Source organism: Microcaecilia unicolor, chromosome 3 (assembly GCF_901765095.1).
Source record: "Microcaecilia unicolor chromosome 3, aMicUni1.1, whole genome shotgun sequence".
Lineage (NCBI taxonomy): Eukaryota > Metazoa > Chordata > Amphibia > Gymnophiona > Siphonopidae > Microcaecilia > Microcaecilia unicolor.
Genome location: NC_044033.1, coordinates 347,721,115 through 347,738,449, shown reverse-complemented (window position 1 = coordinate 347,738,449; position 17,335 = coordinate 347,721,115). Strand labels below are relative to the sequence as shown.

The window sequence follows — 17,335 nt, the reverse complement described above, 5'->3', positions numbered from 1 at the left end:
GTTCCGCTGTTTTCTATTGCCCATGTCTTCTGTCTAGACTTCCAGAAATGTTGTCTCGTTTCTTTTTCTACCAGAAGATTTTTTTTTTCCAAGGGCTACCAACCTGTCATCAAGTTTCTCAGATGTAATGTTTGCATCAATTCTTGTTTAATATCTTAATATTTACTTTACCTTACTTTGTTGGATTTATACTCCACATACGTCAGATCTTGTGTGGCTTACATTAAAATTATATATACAAATACAGGATTTGGATGCTAACATCAAATGAATCAGTTATACAAGTATGGAATAGGGTGCGAGAAAGTTATCTAGCAAGTTTAATTATAACACATGGTCTACCAAATCAAATGCTAATGACATGTCAGATTGGAGAATCATGACCCCTACGACCTGTGCTGATCTCTTTTCTTAGTTCTGACACCAGAGGTATTAGAATGGTTTCTGTGCTATGGTTTGGGTGGAAGCCCGATTGAAACCTGGAAAAGTGTGACATATATTCCACGAGCTCAGTTGCAGCTATTCTTTCCATTACCCTAATAGGTAGGGGGATGGAACCCCCAGGTCTACATAACATCTCGTGTGATCTTGCTGTTTGTTTTGGGATGGGGGTTAGGATGATGCCTCTTTTCTCCTTTCGGAATTGGCCATGGTGAAACATGGATGTGATGTATCTGGGGCATTCTTTATCAAGAATTTCAGACAGGTATCTAGTAGGCATTGTGACTTTGCTTATCTATTCACAAGATTTTTTTAACCATGTTGGTTAAAAAAAATAGAAAATTGTCTATGTTCTATCTGCCAGCAGGGGGTCCTCCATACTTCTTCTTATGCCTAGGTATTGCAATAGCACATAAATGCAAGGGGTGTTTACATGGATAGAGCATGGAAGGGGCATGGACAGGACTACCACTTAGGCATTGAAGTCACAGCATAGTGTCAGTTGTGTGCCCCTGCTGTATTTACGTGAGGTCTGTGGCTTCTGTAACTACAATTACATACACATAGGTGCACTGATGCTGAGTTACAATAGTATTCTATAATAGAATCCAAGCGCCCAAATAGCCCTATAGAATAAGCTCTTCATGTGCGGCATCAGGGACTTTAAAAGGAGGTGCCCACTTAACAAAATTTCCCCATACGTGACTTGCCCAAAATCAAAAGGAGCAACAGTTGGATTTTGAGCCAGGATTCCCTGGTGGTTAGCCCAGTGCTCTTACCCCTGGGCTAGTCTTTTGCATCTGCTGCTGTCTCAAAAATTGTGGATTTCCCAGCTTGTTCTACTCACAAGTGTGATAGAAGTTGCAGCATAAACTTCATTTTTTCTTAGACAATCCAAGTAGACTGACAAAATTATTTTTGTTTAGCTACACCTGCTAAGTAGTCTTCAAAAATAATTTTTCCCTTTCATAGGGCCTCTTAAGGACTTCCTCTTATGTGCCTCGCAGGAATCGCTAGCGAAGCTTTGTAAAAGAGGCCCTTAGTGTGGATGTTCTTGCTTCCATAGGCTTGCAAATTTAGATCCTTCTGTATAACGTTTGTGTTTGTTTATTTAAGCTCCATGTTCCGCTTTTATTTTAGACAAGACCAAATGGTTCACAATATCAATTTAAAACAATAAAATGAAAGGACCACCATAATAAACAGGAAAGAAAACTAAACTCATCCAACAAGATAGTAAAAAATGGCAGGTCAGGGAGAGTAAAATACAAAATACAGGATGACAGATACAAGCCGTCTAGATCAGTCACAGGAAGCACTCTAGGTGTCTTAAAGGCCAGCTGAAAATACTGAGTTTTCAGTCTTATTTTGAATTTTGCCAAGGATGTTTTCATATCTGTGCCTTGTATTGTTACATTTTGCTCTGAGTTTGTGGATCCTTTCAATGAATAAGTTCCCAGGAGAGGCAGCAGGTCTCTAGCAAACCATTTAGCCCACTGGCTTTCACTGTTTCAGGTATGCTGATGAAACACAGATTGTCTCTACAAAGTCTGCTCTCCAAATCATGTTTTCTTCCAGTAATTTTATGATTTTTGCTTGCACTAGCAGTTTTTTTTATCTTGAGTAATGTGATGGTCTGTGTTTGAGAGACGTTCCATTGCAGACATGCATTTTTCAAATTCTATAAAATTTTCACATAATTTCTCTAACTTAGTCGGTGCATTTTTTTCTATCAAAAAAGATGCCTGTACTCAAATGCCAGACCACCCTTCAGGGCTGGGGTGATCACTGATTGACCCACCCCACAATAGTCAGGCTCCCTACAATCAGTCACAGAATCTATGAGAAGGCAGAATTGTTGTGTAGAGCCTGAGCTCTTTCATTAAAACTTGGAGACCATGGGTCAATTTTAGCAGGTAATGGAAAAGGTCCCGGTAATCAGTACCCCCAAGTACCCCCTCAAAAAAAGCCCTGAACTTAGTATTAATCATTTCAAATTTTCCTTCCAAAGCTTTGAGAACACTTTTATAATCCTCTGCTACTAGAGTCCAAGTTATTAGTAAGGGGTGAGGCTTGAACTCTCCACCATTGTAATATCTTTCACTGATCTTGCTTTCTTTTTGTCAGAGCTTTCTTGTCATTACTAAATTGAGCCCCTGCAAATGAAGCAGTGTAATATCAAAAAAGCTTTCTTCTTAATTGTATATAATATTTGTGCAATGAAAGTATCTCACTTCTTAGGTTTGAAGGGTATGGCACCCAGAGCAGTTCAGAAGCAAATCTACTCAACTTCTTTATATTGTACCACTAAACTTTGGGAGTTTTTTTTTTTTTAATTTTAATTTTTTTTTAATACTCCAATACAGAGAAGGAAATCAGAAAGGTAAAAAAATTAGAGGCTATAAAATAGAAATGTAATGCATTTCAAGTCTACATCAAGGAGAGAGGAAACAGTTGTGTGAAAGAAAAATTAGTTAATAAAGAATGAAATATGGAGAAACCCCCTACAACCTTGGCTACAATATCAGCTGGCCCTATTTATACCCTCACCTCAGCTAATCATTCAGTTGAAGAAACAATAGTTTATTACTATTTTTTTTTTAAAGTACAGTGGGTCGAAAAATACATAGGTAGTTGGGCATCAACAAGAGAACCATAAAAACATTTATCGAGGTCCAGCAAATATTTGCATCATGGTTGAGTGGCATAAGTCACTTCTGGAAAAACTAGTATTGTTTGACTAAAAAATAACAAATCTTTGTCTAAAATAAGCTCTGTATATTGCAAAAGTAACCAGCAGGGTGGACGTGAGAATAATCTCCTCAGTTGAACTCTCTGAAAAACTTGTTAAATCCAAACGAAAAAAAGGAGGATCCATTTTTTTTTAATTTCACCCTGCTGGTTCTCTGCTGCTTAAAAAATTTTGAGGAATATAGAAGTTTAGACATCACATTTTCTTTATGGTGAGAGATACTCTGCATTTCCTTTTAAGTGCTTCCTTAACAGCATGTCTGCTGACAATTGAGTTCTAGGAAATTTTTAAAAAGTACCTTTTACATTTAAGGGAATTTTCTAATGCTTGTAACTTATAATGAGTAGATAAACTATTTTTAATTGCTGACATACCTGAGTCTAAAGGGGAAAAAAACAAGGACCTATCTTAGAAACCCACTTCTCTACCAGAGGAATGTTTATCTATTTCTTGAGGTTTCAAAATGCCACGGCTGTGCTCCCATCCCCCGACTCACCCATGGTGTCTTCGGGGCACCCGCTATCCCCTCTGTCGTGGGGAACTGCGTGCACAGTCAACCCTAGCAGCTGCAGTCTTCACCAGGTCAGCCTGCATCCTACTGCATTGCAACGCCAGCAGGGGCTATTCTCTATTGCATCAAGCTGAGTTGGTGCTGTGTGATAGTGGGCAGGAAGGTGCGTGCATGCATGGTGAGCTGCTTCTAGAAGGACGCCAGGGAGAATTTCCCGTGCTGGGCTTAGTTGGATAATGTCACCCATCAGTAAGAATATTCATCCTGTTGTCCTTCGAGAACACCTGCTGTAGGGATAGTACAGCTCACATTGACCCCTGCTGCTCAGTGGAGGACATAGACATGTAAATAACGACACTAAATCTAGAGGAAACACATCTAATGACAAAGGTCCCAGAGTTGAGAATTCCCTCTTATTATTAACTGATAAGCCACAGTATACTGAGCAAATATAAAAGGGTTTATTTACAAAGTGTAAGCAGAAGTAAGATTAGAATTTAAAAGTTCCTGTTACAAATATATAGAATCCCAGCACACATTCCCTATGGCAAAACTACCTAAAAGCTCGGAGTGTTCAGAGACTTTCAGAACGAAAAGGTATACAAACTTAGTTTGCTGGTATCGGGTCATCTCCATGGCAGCTAACATGGCAGACAGTCGGCAGATGGCGAAAAGCTTCTGTCGATGTTCTTGGTCCTTGTGATGTAGTGTTGATATTCTTCGTTTTCCAGATGAGTGCGCTGTTGTGACTTTGCATGTGCATCTTTATACAAGCTCTTATTAGAAGTGGCTTTCAAATTAGGATATCATCTAATTTGTGCCCCATTGCTGTAGGTATGGCAGATCACAAGAATGTCTTTGACATCAAACTTTCCACAAACAAAAGGGCTTTGATGAAATTGTGCTGCTATATTTATACATATAGATATACTTGCTATAGGCTCACTCATAAGTACTTCCAGGGATATAGATTGGGTGGAGCAGAGGCAGCATTGCAGTGCATGTACATATTTTATAAAATATTCAGAGACATGCTTACATTTTCACCATTTTTAGAGTTGGCGCTGCTTCTGGGTGCCTATTTTTATGTCTGTTGCTTTTATAAAACATGCTTTTTTTAAAACTTTACACATAAATGTTGAGTTAAGAAAAAAAAACTATGGGGGATGTGTTCTGGGGCTAGAGGTGGGACAGAAATTTCAGTGATGTGCTTATTTTTACTCAGAAAATATCTGCAGAAATTAGCAAGTGTAAATGTATGTGGATACTTTTCAGAGGATAATTTTAAAAAGGGATGTACCTGTTTTCTACCAGTGTGGGCGTTTGTAAAATTATTGTCATGTAACTTTGAATATTGCTTTTTGAACTCCTTTTGAAGAAATATTTTAACATTATTTTTATTATGATGTATTTGTCTTAAGAATCAAAGCTCTATAAAACATGTTGTTTTATTTAATTCTAGGGAGTAACAGGTGCCTTGGCAGTTTTAATGAAGGATGCAATTAAACCAACATTAATGCAAACACTGGAGGTGAGATTATATTCTTTTACACTCTTTGCATTTTTTCTTTGTTTTTGAAAGTTATTTGCTTCTTTGTGGAGCTTCTATAAGGACATCTGTATTGTTTACATACAATGTTCCAGTCTTCAAGTACAACATTCCAAGAAACATTTGCTTTACAGCCAGTTTCTTAACAACTATAGCATTCATCATGAAATATAAGCTCTAGATCTGGCCTGTATATGTTTCGTTCCATTCAGAGTCAGGGCTGGATTTAAGACTAGGCAGAGGAGCTGGAAAATGAGGGGGGGGGGGGGGGGGGCTTAAACTCCAGTTTTGTGTGCCTTCAAAACTTAGCTCCCTGGGTGTATGCCTGCTGCTTTTGTCTAAGTTTGGCCTTGTACAAAGTGTACTAAGGAAGAAGATGTTCATCTTATGGGATTGTCACTATACTGTAATTGGATTATTCCTATTCTTGCTTTGCCACTTAATAATGTGTGTGCCTCTCTTTGGAGCCCTTATTTGGCAGACTTAATCCTATGTGGTGCACCCAGGCTGTACCGCATGGAGTCAGGCACTGCCATTTTCCAAGATGGTGGTGCAGAGGTAGGAGCGAATGAGCATCGCTCCTGCCTCTTTAAGGTACAGGGGATGCCGGTAGACACCAGGGATATTTATTTAGGGATGGGAGGTAAGGGCACTGAAACATTTTTGGGTGTCCGGGGAAGTGGGGATCAGGTTTTGTTGGGGCTAGAGGGCAGCTAGATTTGGGGATTTTGGGGCCGATGCACACTCAGCAACTTTATTTTTTATTTTTTAAACAACCCCCCTTTTTCTCAGTGCTTGAGCCCGTAATCTCTTCTTTTGTTTATTATTTTGTGGATGTGTGTGGTATTGTAAAATGCTGTTAGACACTTAGGGACAGATGATCAAACTTGGCGCTGTTCTGAATAGCGCCATAAAACTTGCGCTGGAACAAATCAGAAGAACAACGCCCTAATGCTTAAAGCTAATAAGATGCAAATGTAGATGCGCTCATAGCTTTCAGCATTTAGGGAGTTCAGCGGGAGGACTGTGCTTGGTTCATGTGCAGTTCAGCAGTAGTGCTGTCAGATTCAGTCAAAACAAATTTTGATTTGGTACAATTAGATTTTTTTTTCAAAAAAATTGTTTTTTCGATTTGATTTGATTTAACTTGATTGAAATAACTGAGGCCCACATGCTAATATTATAAACACACATGGTAAAAAAAAAAAAAAAAAAAAAAAACAACAAAAACCAAACCAAGCAGGAGCAATTGAACAAAGTCAAACTTTAGTGTGTGTGAGCATGCCATGCAGTGCTACATCATGTGAAAAGTGAAGTTTGGTTAAGTCCTACATCTTCTAGTTTTTATTAAGACAAATCATTTTGTCCACTTTGGCTGGCTTCAGACAGCTGCATCTTGCAGCTATAATTTATCCAGCAGAAAAAAAAATTCTTTCTGAGAGCACAGAAGTGGCCGGCGTACACAAAAACATACTGTTCTCCAGCTGCAGTTGTTGTGGCTTCCCCAAAAGCCTGCAAAACATCAACAAGTTTTTGGGTAAGATCATAGTCACGTTTGGCAGGTGCACCCTTCTTTGTGATTATTGCTTCTGCTCAAAGCTAAACCAATGGGTTACTTGCCCCTGAAACATGTTCAAAACAGAATTATCCATTTGTGTATCTAAAAGGTAAACTTCTACAAAACAGATGAAGATGTGATTCCATGTGCCCTATTGAAAGGAGAGTTTAATTCTATTTCCATTTAATTTCAATATATTCTATCATCTTTATAACACCAGGCTTCCCAAGGCAGATTACAACAACAGTTAAGGTGAACCCATCATTGAAATCTGCCCATTTGTATTGTATAGAAGAAAAATGGGCACAAACTACAGAGTTTATAATTGCTGTTTCTACCAGCTACAATAATTTTTAAAGCTGTTTTAGTGATATTATATTGTTTATTTTCTCCTCCACCTTTTAAGGCACTGCCTATCCAGCTGAAACAGCTTTAGACTTGTTAGAGATAGACCAACAATAAAGAACAACAACGTGGAAGCAGCAGCTCATAGGTTTGCTTGCTTTGTTTTGAGTGTATGGCAATAACGGCTGCGCGGGAGAGTGGAAATAGCGATTAACCAAATTGGCTTCCTTGCTTACAGTGGACTAGATAGGCTCACTTCCACTCCTGTCTATTAAATCTTCTCTCTTGACTTGCTTGGCTCGGCTGCTGGTCTCACCTCCTGATGTCAGTTCCTGTTTCGGCTGCACGCCAATAGAGAGATTTCCTTGCCTTCTCTGCACCAACAATAGAGACCTTGGGCCCTCTACTATGGTTAGTTTATCTTGTTGTCACCGTTGCTGCTTCCCTTAGCAGCTGCAGTGGTTTGGGTGACAGCCTGAGGGAAAGAGGGCGGGAAGCAACGACAGTGGCTTACATGACAGCGGGAGGGAGAGAAGCAGCGGCTTGGGTGACAGAAGGTGGGAGGGAGGGAGTTGGGGAAATCCCGAATCGGGACTCCCGATTTTTATCCAAAACAAATCGAAGACTTGGACAGCACTATTCAGCAGTAAGCTCAGCTCCTGTGCACATGTGCCTGGTAAAACCCGAACGTGAACTACACATTGACATCTGTTTCTGCAGCCTAAATATAAGCTTCTGCTGGGTTGTTGTTTTTGTTTTTTAAGCATGGCCGTTTTAAATTTAGACAAAGTACAAGAATGCCAATCTGTGCTTTCACGTTCAGGTCTGTTGTTTCTCATAACCAGCGCACAAGGGCTGTGTGGTCTGTCTTCTGCTTCCAAAGGCAATAAAAACCGGTCGATTTTGCATAAAGAATCATATGAGAATCATGGGTAATCCTCTCTTCCCCTACACCCTAACGCCTGTTCAAACCTGGCATTATTTTTTACAGTGGTAAGGCACCTTTATTTTGAGTGCTCTTTTCTGATCATTAGGGAAGAATACAAAATGACCTCATTTAAATGAGCTTGACTACATATGCATGCTATTTGCGCTAAGGCCTGATGCACTCATTGTTTGTGGCACTTGACAACTCATCATTCTGTGCTGGTAAATGCGGGCACTAGTACGGCGCTAATGGCCTCTAGCGTTCACGTTTACTTTTGATCATTGTCACCATAATCGGTCAAGAGTATTGAGGGGCAGGGAGGGAGAAGGAGATGTGCATTTTGCTGCTCACATATCTTTGCAAGTGTGTTTGGGATGTGTGTACGTGTGTGTTGAGGGAGGGGGGTTGCAGATCACTATCGGGTCATGCTTTTGCTCCTCTTTCTACCATAGTGCTGTCACTTCCACTGCTGCTACAACACAACCAAGATGCATTTTCATCTCTCTTCTTTACTTCGTTATTCTTACATTACCCCTCTTTAGTTTTTCTTACATCTTTCAGCTCCCTCACACAATGCTACACTTTTTTCCAGTGTTCTATGCTTCTGTTCCTTTTCTTTCTCTCCTCTTTATCCTGTTCCTCCCACCTTCACATTCTTTTTCATGTCTCCCATTCCTTCTTTTCTTGCCTCTCCACACTTTATTAATTTGAGTTTTGCTCGCACCTTTTTTCAGTAGTAGCTAGAGGTGAAGTTACATTCAGGTACACTAAGTGCTTCCCTGTCCCCAGAGGGTTTACAATCTAAGCTTGTATCTGATGCAGTAGAAGGTTAAGTGAGTTGCACAAGATCACAAGAAGTAGCAGTGGGATTTAAACCACCTTTCCTTATTGGTAGCCTTGTGCTGTAACCACTAGGCTATTCCTCCACTCTCTTGCCTCCTCCAGCCCTTCATTTTTCTTCCCCGCTATACCATCTACCCTGATCTCTTTGCCCTATTCCTTAGTGTTCGTTCTCTGCCTCTTTCCCAGCCACCTGCTTCTTACCTTCTCCCCCTTTCTTATCTGCTGACTAGTGCTGTCCAATTTGCAATTCGAATCGATTTGCCAATTTGTTCTTGGTGAATCGATTCAAATCAATTTTTCTTTTAATTGGATAGTTTGATTCCCCCCGCATACCTTTTTAAAACTGTTGTTCACTGAACACTGAACACAAACAGCCAGTGACACTTTTAAAAATGTTGTTCACTGGCAGTGAGCACAAGCAGCCAGCAAGACTGCTTGCGCCAGCCATTCAGCCTTCCCATTGATGTGATTTCCTGTTTCCGCAGAGGCAAGAATATGCCAGAGGGAAGGCTGCAGGGCCCGCAATAGCAGTGTTGCTGTCTGCTCATTCTCACTGCTAGCGAAGAACAAGCTGCGATTGCCAGCATAAGCCCAAGCAGACTTTTGAACTGTATTGATGGCTCAGCTCCTGAAGCTAGAGAAGGGTACGTAAAAGCACATTGCTTTCCTCTAAACTTTGGAGTCAGAATAGGTGGCTTAGCTCCTGATGTTGGAGGAGGAATGGTGCTTAAGGGCATGTCACTTTGCTGTGAGACACGGGGTCAGTCTGGTAGGTGTGTAACAGTAACTTAAGTCTGTGCTCCCCTAAAAAGAGAAAATAACATTTTAAACAAAAAAACTAAATGAAGTGCTTCCCCTGCCATTTTGCAACTTGTACTATGGAACTTTGTAAGTCTAACTGCTTTGAAAATATGCCTCCTAATCTACTAATTTCCATAGTAAAGAACTGAATCGAATCAAATAAAAAAAATCAATTCATATGAGTGAATCAAAACTGAAAACTTTTTGATTGAATCAGACAGCACTACTTCTGACCTTGAATGCAGTAGAATGTCCTTGTCAGGTCTTGTTTGTGAAAGAGTGTAGTAACAAAAATGTGGAAACTGCTTAGAATTTTTTTGTGCATTATGTGTGTAAATCTGCAAAACTTTCTTGCTGTACACTTCTGTGCTGCCGACCTTAGTAACAGCAATAGAGAGGAGCAGACCTGCAGCCTGAATTGTTTTGAGAACACTGTTCTGTTGATGATGATCACTGTCCATAGTCCTAGTTCTCTGTCATGAATTTTGTAGCCTTTCATTTTGTCCTTCTTTTGTTCCCTGGTTTTGTCTGAGAAGTGTATAGTGAGGCCCTGTCTGGGGCTTCATGGAAATGTGGATGTTGTACCCCTCCGCTCTCCCCTCACATCTCCCACATGGTGATAAAAGGACAGCTTGTGTTTTCACAGATGGAGCTTGAGGTTTGATTTGTAAGAGCCTGGAATAGAGTATACTCTGCACTGCATGAAACCACTGATTATGTGTATGTGGAACCACATGCAGCAGATAAAACATGAGATTAAATATTGTAGTTAGAAGGTTGCAGATGAAAAGGGAACAAAGGAAGAAAGTAAAAAACAGATCTCTTTTATTATTTCCAACCCCACAGGTGTTGGAAAGAATTGTACTTAAGGGGGTGAAGAATGTCTGTCTGAAGGCAAGATAAGTCTCTGAAAATTTAATGAGCAGGACCTGATTTGGCATGGGAAAAATAACTGGTACAAAAATTTATATTATACTAGTGGTTCCAGAGAAATAACCCCCCCCCCCCCCCCCCAAAAAAAAAAGAAACTTTGGTACAGTGAAACCTAGCAGTTAGAGAATTATTTTCAAACTGCCTCCTATCCCACTACCTCTCGCCCCCACCACAGCTATCCTCCAAAACTACTACTTCTGCAGCTCCCCTCCCACACAAGTACCCCTCATCTCACTAGGTTACTTCATTCAGAACATGCTTGCACAGTCCCATGCTCACTTAGAGTCTGCTGCTGTAGTTGCCGGTGCACTGAGTATTAGGCCCTGCATTTTTCTCTGTGTTGGGGGGGTGGGTAGGTAGGCATAAAACTATGAACAAAGCCACCTTTTCCCCTCTCTCCTCTAAGTCAGACACAAACAGAGATAGCATAGCTGTGCAAACAGATACACGTGCAGAGGAGTTGGAAATAATTCCATGAGCCATGCTTTCCACTTGTTTTGCTTTACTTCTATGCTGTGAAAGTGAGGTTACTTACCTCTAACGTGGGTACTTTGTGGACAGCAGGAAAGTCAGCCATGTGTAGGTGACATCATCCTATGGTGCCATGGATGAATAGTTGCTCTCTGAGAGCTCAGGGAAAGTTTTTGGAAAGGTTCCCCTGAGCATGCATGAGCAGCCCCCTCACCACGTGTGAATCACTTCCTGCTTCAGTGGTTATTAGCTTATGCAGATTCAACTGGAAGGGAAAGGTGTGTGGGATTGTGTGGCTGACATATCCTGCTGTCCAAAAAGAACCCATGTTACAGGTAAGTATCCTCACTTTCTCTATGGACATGCAGGATGAGTCAGCCACATGTAGGTGACTCCCAAGCTAGGGTAGCCTAGGTAGCTGAGACGTGTCTCTGATTACAGAAGGGGCTGCAGTGGAGGGGTTATGTTCCATCGGGACTGCAACCTGTAAGACCCTGTGCCCAAGGGAGCTTTCTGGAAATAGATAGTAATGTCTGGTAAAGGTATGAATTGAAGACCATGTTTCTGCATTGCAAATGTCCTCAATGTGGGCCAGTCGATGGGCCTCAGTAGAGATTGCCATTGCTCGAAGTTCATGAGCTTGTGTTCTGTGAGGTTAAGCGTACAGACCAGTAGGTGAAGACGATGCAGTCCAATATCCAGCGGGCCAAAGACCATTTGTTGACCAGGTATCCAGACTTTTTAGGGTCATAGGAGAGGAACAACTATGATATCCTGTGGATTGGTTGGGTCCTGTGCACGTGCAGTCTAGGCAGTGAACGCGCTCTTCCTCTGCATTGGCATGTGGGTCAGGGAAGAAAACAGTCAAGACAGTGGACTGGTTGATGTGGAATGTAGACACCACCTTGAGGGGGGGGAGTAACTTTGGGTATGTCCAAAGGATGGCATAGTTTTTCTGAATCCGAGTGTAGGAGGATTAATCCACTAGGGCTAACAGCTTGCTTATCCATTTCGCTGAGATGATGGCGACGAGGAAAACAGTTTTCCACGTGATAGTCTGTGATCCTATCGAGCCACTGGATAAGTACTGGTGTGATAAGTTGCAAATTGGCCTTTCTGTGGTGGACACTTGAGTTGGTTGAGTATCCCATTGAGGTCCCAGGCTGACGGTGCTGCCTGAGTGGTGGGTGTAGGTTGAGTAGCCCCTTCAAGAACCTTTTGATGAGCGGGTGGTCAGTTGTGGGCTTGTTATCCAGGAATGCATGGTACAATGTAGTGGCACTCAGATGAACCCGTAAGATCTTGATTTTATGCCTGAGACTGCTACAGTGAGCAAGTACTGGAGCAAGGCCTTCACAGCGCAGATGAAAGGATCTTGCTGTGTTGCAGTGCAGGAGGATTGGAACCTCTTCCATTTACAGTCATAACTTCTTCTGGTAGAAAGGAGCCTAGCTACTAATATGACCTCTGAGACCTCCTGGGGTAAGTTGATTTCTAAGGTAAGCTGCTCAATATCCAGGTGGTGAGGCTCGGTGTGCATAGACTGGGGTGAAGGCTGTCTCACCCGTGCTGGATGATGAGGTTTGGGATCAACAGGAGCCTGACGGGTGGGCACGTGGCAAGTTGCTGCAGGTTTGGGAACCAGAGCTGCATGGGCCAGTAGGAGGCAATGAGGATGACTGTCAGGACTTCTTGGAGAATCTTCTGAATAGTTTTGAATATGAGAGGTGGTGTGGGAAAAGCAGACAGTAATTGTTTGCCCTGCTGAATACTGAAAGCATCTGGTGTGACTGAGTGGGGAGTTGCGCTTGGAGCAAAAGAGAGAGCATTTTGTGTTGGACTCAGTGGCAAAGAGGGTGATGTGGGGGGTCCCCCACCAGTAGAACAAGTCCTTTGCAAACTGATGGTGAAACGACCACTTGTTGAGGGTCTAACTTTTGGCTTGTCTGTGAGTGTGTTGAGCTCCCCCGGCAGGAATGTGGTATGGAGGATGTATGTGGTATGGAGGAGGCATATGATGGAGAGTGTGTTCTGCCAGATTCTGCATGTTTCCCAACAGAATCTCTGGAAGCCAGTGCTGTTCTGTTTATGTATAACATGGTGACCTGGTTGTCCATCTGGGTGAGAATGTTCTTGCCTGTTAAGTGTGTTCTGAAAGTCTTCAACTCCTTCCCTGTTCCTTTCAGTTCCAGTAGGTTGATGTGCTGGTGGGCTTCAGTGTGTGTGCGGGGGATGGGGGATGTGCAGCCTCTCTGTAGTTGGAGGAGGTGGGCTCCTAGCCACTCTTAGAGGCATCGGTCATTACTGTTAGTTGGTGATAAGGGTGACGGAACAGTCTGTCAGTGAGGAGCTGTGCTTGGTTGGTCCACCACACCAATGGCTTTGGTTATTGGTGCGTAGATGGGGATTATATTGCGTGTGCAGGTCCCAGTGCATTCATAGCTTCCACTGGAGAAGGTGCATGTGGAGTTTTGTCAGTGGAATCACATGGACTGTGACTGCGAGATGTCCCAGGAAGTCTAGAAAAATCCTGTCTGTGGAGATCTTCGAGGTTGAGATGGAATGTGCCAATGCGACAATAGAGTCCACTCTCGTGGTTGGGAGGAAGGCTTTGATTGTCATTGTGTTGATGACGGCTCCAATGAACTCCATGGACCTCGAGGGGGGATAGTTGAGATTTCCTGAAGTAGATGAGGTACCTCAGACTCTGGACAAGGGTGATGGTTTTCTGTATTGATAAAATTGACAAAATTTTCTGGAGGGTCCTGCTATCAGCCAGTCACCCAAGTAGGGGAAAACACAGACCCCTTGCTTGTGCAAGTGGGCAGCTGCTGCAGTGACGCATTCTGTGGATACCCTTGAGCCTGAGGAAAGGGACTGCCCCGGTATTGGTAGTTCCTGATGGAAAACAGGAGGTACTTCCTGTGGGATGGGTGGTTCGGGATGTGAGAACAGGCATCTTGGAGATCCAGTGATGCCTGCCCGTTGTCCTCTTGAAGGAGGGGTAATATTGTCCCTAGTGAGCGCATCCAGAATTATTCTTTCCAAATGCACTTGTTGAGGTTTCGTAGGTTCAGGATTCGGTAGAACCTGTGTTTTTTTTTTTGGAATGAAGAAGTAGTTGGAGTAAAAACCTTTGTTGATTTCCTTGGGCTGGACCCACGTTATTGCCTTTACTTTGAGAACAGAATCGATTTGGAGTAGATGAGGGTTTGGTGGTTCCTGGGTCCTGGGGATTGAGGGTGGCTTGTTTGGGGATTTTGACTGAAACTTGATGAGGTATCCAATCTTGATGATGGTCACTACCCACTTGTCTGAGGTGATCGGGGTCAAGGCATGTGTGAAGAGCGAGAAGCATGGAGTGTCTGGTCTTGTGAGTCAAAAACCAGGGTTGGTCTTCTGCGGCTGGACAGAGGTCTGCTTCAGCTGGTGTCTATCTCTCGTGCAAGATCTTTGTTGGAAGTTTGCAGATGCTGGCATTGGGTATTCCAGGTACAGTGTGCTGATTGTCCCGGTGCGCTGGAATTAACCTTGTGTTGCTCATGGGGGGGGGGGGGGGGGTTTCTCTGCCCATCCCATCCTTGGAGAGCGTGTGGATGGTTTTGCAGCAGTCTTTAATAGTGTTTACAGTGTCCTCTACATTGTTTCCAAAGAGTTCTACCCCTGCACATGGTGCATCTGCTAGGCAGTCGTGGGTGTCCTCTCTCTCAGTCCCAAGGCACAAAGCCATGGTAGGCAGTATGCTGCTTTGGCCATGCCCATGACAGGGGAGGATGTCTTGAAGGCAGAGTGGATGAGTTGTTTTTCACACTTCTCAAGATTTGGTGGATGATATTGAGGGGGACTTTCATTTCCAGTAGTAAGGGAATAAGCGCTTCTTGGGCCTTTTTGAAGGAAAGAGTTCAGGTAACAAGCTGGTTGCAATTGGTGTGCAGTGATGCGTGTGCAGAGGGATGCACCCTGAAAGACATTCCTACCTATGAGGTCAAGAGTTCGTTGGTCCTTAGGTTGTGGGGAGCTGCCTTATGTACTGGAGCTTCTCGGCCTCCTCATAGTAGATTTCAACAACAATGGATTTTTGGAACTGGTATCTGGTTTCTAGTCTCTTTGATGTGGGTGCTCTGGAAAAGCGCATTTGACATACCTTAGTTCTGCAGTCGAGGAGCAGTTGGTACACTGGCAGAGCAATCAGAGGTGTAGGAGTGTCCAGATGTCTCAGTGCATCCGAGATTTCCTGTTGGTCTGGAGTCTCATCTGGTGTGAGGGACAGTAGGCTGGCAAGCTTCAGAAGAAACTTTGGGGTATGTGAGGTCTTCTGGGAGTGAGGTTGGGGGAGGAGGTGGTACTGTTGGGACTTCATTATAGACACTTGGGGTGTCACGGGGGTCAGGGCTGTTTGAGGCTTCTGATGCTGCCATCTCCCATGGAGAGTCTCCAGCGTCATTGACTTCTCCATCTTTCCAAGACAACTCATACTTCCAGTTGTGTGTTTGGGGTGCTGGTGTGGAGCTCTGCACTGTGGTGCATCCCAGCGTATGTATGGTGCTGGGGATGGGCAGGAGCTGTTGAAGCCATGTTCTGTGTCAGGAACTTGCAAGGAACTCCATTTGGCGTTGTGTGTCCTCTGTTGTTACCAAGTTTTGTGGATGTGTCGTGCGAGGCATAGGAGTCGTGTGTCTGTCTCTTCTATGGCGTGCAGGGCTCCTGTGGTGGTACATGGAGCATTTGTGGCAAGGTGAGGAGGATGAGAAGTTGGAGAAGAAAACCTCTCCTAGCTCTTGTGAGGTCTGTGTGGGCTGTGGCTGCAACTTGAGCTGTGCGCAGGTATGTACCTTTGTAGTGCTTCCCCCAGTACTACTCTTTCCTGTTGCTACTGTCTGTGGGTTGTGCCTCCGTTGCTGCAGGGGGCTGTGCTATGTTCTCCTTGGCTGTGCTGCTCTGCAGGGAGGGAATCCCCCCATACTGGGGAGTAGGGTCGCTGAGGGGAGGGCGGGGAAAAGATTCCCTGGGACTGGCCTCCAAGGAGGAGGGCCTGGCGCCGGGGTCTGTCTCTCTCCTCCTCTGTGTCAGGACCCAGGTGATTGCGTTAATGTGATAACCTGGGTCCTGGCACACAGGAACAGGAGAGTGACAGACCGAGGGATGAGCAGACACAGGAAGGTGCGGGGGCGGCGGCTGTCCTGCCCCAGGCCTGGCTTTGTCTCTCGGAGGCCCTGCTAGGTAGAGAGAAAGTTCTTGTGGGGGTGAAGAGAGCTAATGTCATCGAGGGGGTGAAGCCTGATGTCATCATAGGGGTAGAACTTGCTATTGGAGCTGCCAAAGAGATTTAATGACTGGAGATGGCATGACATCAAAAAGTTGAAGCTGACTCACCCGCGCAGCCACCATATTGGCCAGAACAAAGCAATTTCTATTGCTTTTGAAAACAATAGCAAACTTATGAGGTTTCTGTTTTTGAGGGGCCTGTGAAGGCGGAGAGGGTTATATTCAAAATGTCTTTGTCAGTGCTCCAGAGCTTGCTTTATTTGCTTATCACTTTCCGATCCGGGTTCACACTCAAGATTAGATAATCTTCAAGAACATTATTTGAGTCTGATTCAAGAGACGCTACAACTCCATCACAAGATCTACAATTTTAAGACGAACACAAGATGTGACATAGCTGATGGTGAAAGACTCCTGATGCAGGCCCTGTAGGCCGAAACACAGCTGTGTCGTCTTGCTCGTCGACTATTCAAATTGTATTTTTTATCTTGCTCATCAACCATAAAATTGTAATTATATATATATATATATATATATATATATATATATATTTTAAATTGGATTTTTGATTGGATTTTTATTTGAAGCGTCGTCCTTTATTTTTTATTTTTTAGTCCTCTTCGCTGTGTTTTGTTTTATAGGGACATCCTAGCACGTATTGTATTCTTGCAGCAATTTTTTTTTCTCTTCGTAAAGGGCCACTAAAACAGACATCATATTATGAGAACTGGATACTCAACATTTGGAGTTTTTAATTATTTATTTTACTTATTTATGATATTTATATCCCCTATTAAAAGTGAATTAGCATTTAAAATCTTTTTTTTTTTCCTGTGTGGATCAAAAGAGAAAGATGGTTTGTGGGAGCTTGTGCCTTTTGTTTTGTGGAATTCAGTGATCCTATATAATAATTCTCACCTCCAACGTTCTAATGTGCC

At 43.1% G+C, this 17,335-nt stretch overlaps 1 protein-coding gene across 1 annotated transcript in view; it reads left to right on the top strand.

Annotated features, from left to right (window-relative positions):
* Window positions 1-17,335, top strand: part of MTHFD1L (methylenetetrahydrofolate dehydrogenase (NADP+ dependent) 1 like) — a gene marked incomplete at its 5' end in the record, with an annotated part of 452,100 nt that overhangs the window by 186,531 nt on the left and 248,234 nt on the right. The window contains 1 exon segment of the mRNA XM_030195103.1: window positions 5,167-5,235. Coding sequence (XP_030050963.1) covers window positions 5,167-5,235 — 69 coding nt within the window.